This window comes from Montipora foliosa, chromosome 6 (assembly GCF_036669935.1).
Source record: "Montipora foliosa isolate CH-2021 chromosome 6, ASM3666993v2, whole genome shotgun sequence".
NCBI lineage: Eukaryota > Metazoa > Cnidaria > Anthozoa > Scleractinia > Acroporidae > Montipora > Montipora foliosa.
Genome location: NC_090874.1, coordinates 7,450,004 through 7,452,503, shown reverse-complemented (window position 1 = coordinate 7,452,503; position 2,500 = coordinate 7,450,004). Strand labels below are relative to the sequence as shown.

Genomic DNA, 2,500 nt, shown 5'->3' with positions numbered 1-2,500 from the left:
TAAATGGAATTTTTAATTTATTGTGATCAGGTTGCCCTGCTGCTTCCGTTTCCATTTTACCTAAAAGATTAAGAATCCTCATTTTCAGACTTGGCGTCTTCCTTCCCTTTTGTAACTATCTTTCCCGGTGATTGAAGCATTGGCCGAATTCACACTAGAGACGAGTAACCCGTCTTGGACGTGTTTCTTTGTCTGAGACGAGTTTCCCGTCTTAGTGTGAAATCGGGTCGGGACGGGTTTTAGACGAGAAACTCGTCCAAATTTACACTTCCACTTATCCGTCTGAGTCGACGAGTTTTTAAAGACGAGTTTCCCGACTAGACGAGAAACTCGTCAAAATGCATCACGAATTCACACTTAGACGGGTTTCCAGGTCGAGTTTTAGAAGAACATGCGCCGATTAGACGGGAACTAGAACGAAAGCAGAGCACTTTGGGAAAACAAAATGGCGCCGAAGAAGAAGGTGAAGCGTTCTAAAACGCAGAAAAACAAATCCTGGACTGACAAACAGACAAACATCTTTGCCGCTGTGTTGTCATACTTTGGAAATACAAGAAACAGCCAGGCGCGTTCTGTTTTCTGCTGGTTAGGTAACCACGCACATCTCGCACCAGTACCTCGGCATCTTAACCCGTCCTAAAAACGCGTCCTAATGTGAATTTATGTCGGTAAGTCAGATAACTTTTTCATCGCGAATTCACACTAGGACGGGAAACTCGTCAGACGGGTTACCCGTCTGACGAGTTTTCCGTCCTCTAATGTGAATACTGCTATTATTCCTGCGTGGCCTGTATAACTTTTGAAAATTGTCTTTAGTTTTGGCTTTGTAGAAAAAGACACAAAAGAGACCACGTGGCACTAGTTTCAATGGCTAAGGCAGATCGTTTCATAAGACGCAGCACAAGTTAGATTTAGCCTCCCTCTCCTAAACTTGTACTTGCATCACATGGGCTTTTTGGCAGATAAGCAAGGGAAACGGCAACGGCTACGTGAACGCAACAGAACAATATGTTTAATGAAGAGAAACGAAGGCTTTGCACTCCTTTCACGTGCTTTTTGCATTGTGGCACATTTCCTTGCTGTTCTCGTCCTGACAACGAATTGAAATGACCAGATTTGAGGTTATATGAAGGGCGCGAGCATCTGACGAAAACTTTTCAAATTTCTCTCCAAACAACCACCCCTTTCATGCCAATTTTATTCCTGGAATAATATTTTTAGGTAACGTCCACGTCACGTTAGCGCCTTACATTACTCTTTTGAAGAAAACAGCTGGCAGGTGAATATCCCGTCGGCCGGTACTCGTCAGTTAAATTTTAAACGCTTATTAACATTTTAGTCTTGTTCATGAGGACGCTTCGACGAAGGTCCATAAATGTTCCCATTTTCCCTCCCGCTCCCGAAGTAGTTGTTGAAACCAGCTGTTTTTTGGCATTGAAGTAGCTTTTGTTATCATTGTCTTCCAACGGATCGAGTTGTTGGGCAATGGGGTCGTTTTTGCCCTAGGTATGGAGCAAATTATGGGAGACCTTAAGACAGCTGATAAATTAAATTTTATGAATTCATTGCAAATGTATGCTATTGTTGTTCTTCCTTAGAGCTTTCAGAAAGCTTTGCAACTGGATCCAAATCACTTTAGTGCTCATTTGAATCTCGGAGTGATATTTCATCTTGAGGTTAGCGAATAGGGATTGGGAGCCCGCCTAGTCACGTGGTCAAGGTCGGGATGGGGAACTCCCTGATGTGCGGGGGATGGTATTTATAAGAGTCTTCTAAAACAACCCTAAAAGGTTATAATTTCCATTCTCATTATTGACCATCGATAAAGGCTCACTATTTGGGAATCGTAATGTGAGTATAGTCATACAATAGTGCATTCAGCAATTTGCGTAACAAATCAGGATACGGCTCCTGTCATTTAAAGGGGAGTTCCCCCCCCCCCCCCCCCCGTCCAACCCCGGGAAGAGCTGCCTTCCTGTTGAAATTCAAAACTCTGCTTGTTTCATTGCACTTGGGTAGGATTAGCAAGTGGATCTCCTTCCTTTCTTTTGACCTAACTAAAGGTTAATTCAATTTCTTATCTATCCACATTGTAAACAATGATCTTGGGTCAGATTTTTGGAGTTAGGTTAGCATTTCAAAGTTTGTAGGCTCTTTCACCCTAGAGGTAAAGCAATGAACATTGTGACATGTGAGCCTTATTGGCCACACCTCCAAATCTGTTTCATATTTTATTGAAGCAGAAGCCCTGATTGAAATGATTGTGTTTCCTTGCAGGGTAATTATGTCGAAGCGCGACTTCATTACCAAAGTGCGTCAAAGCTTGACCCAAGCAATAGCGTTTTAAAGCAAAACTTCGCAAAGCTTCAACGCCTAGAGATGAGTGAAAAACAGAAAAGAACTGGCTAAAGAGGAAATCGAATCAACGTGAAGAGGATTTAACTTTTCCTCGTTTGGAGCCATTTGACAAAGCTGAAAGAAGTGGATTTAACCACACTGG

General features: G+C 42.6%; 1 protein-coding gene across 2 annotated transcripts in view; it reads left to right on the top strand.

Annotated features, from left to right (window-relative positions):
• The window catches only part of LOC138006547 (protein O-mannosyl-transferase TMTC1-like), a 56,118-nt gene that overhangs the window by 16,559 nt on the left and 37,059 nt on the right, over positions 1–2,500 (top strand). Inside the window, exons 17-18 of one of the 2 annotated variants that reach the window (XM_068852939.1) lie at positions 1,599–1,676; positions 2,278–2,500. The exon at positions 2,278–2,500 is cut by the window's right edge and continues 523 nt beyond it. The exons of the other annotated variant lie outside the window; for it this stretch is intronic. Coding sequence (XP_068709040.1) covers positions 1,599–1,676; positions 2,278–2,409 — 210 coding nt within the window. The 3' untranslated portion in view covers positions 2,410–2,500. The remainder of the gene's footprint in view (positions 1–1,598; positions 1,677–2,277) is intronic. 2 annotated transcript variants of the gene reach the window in all.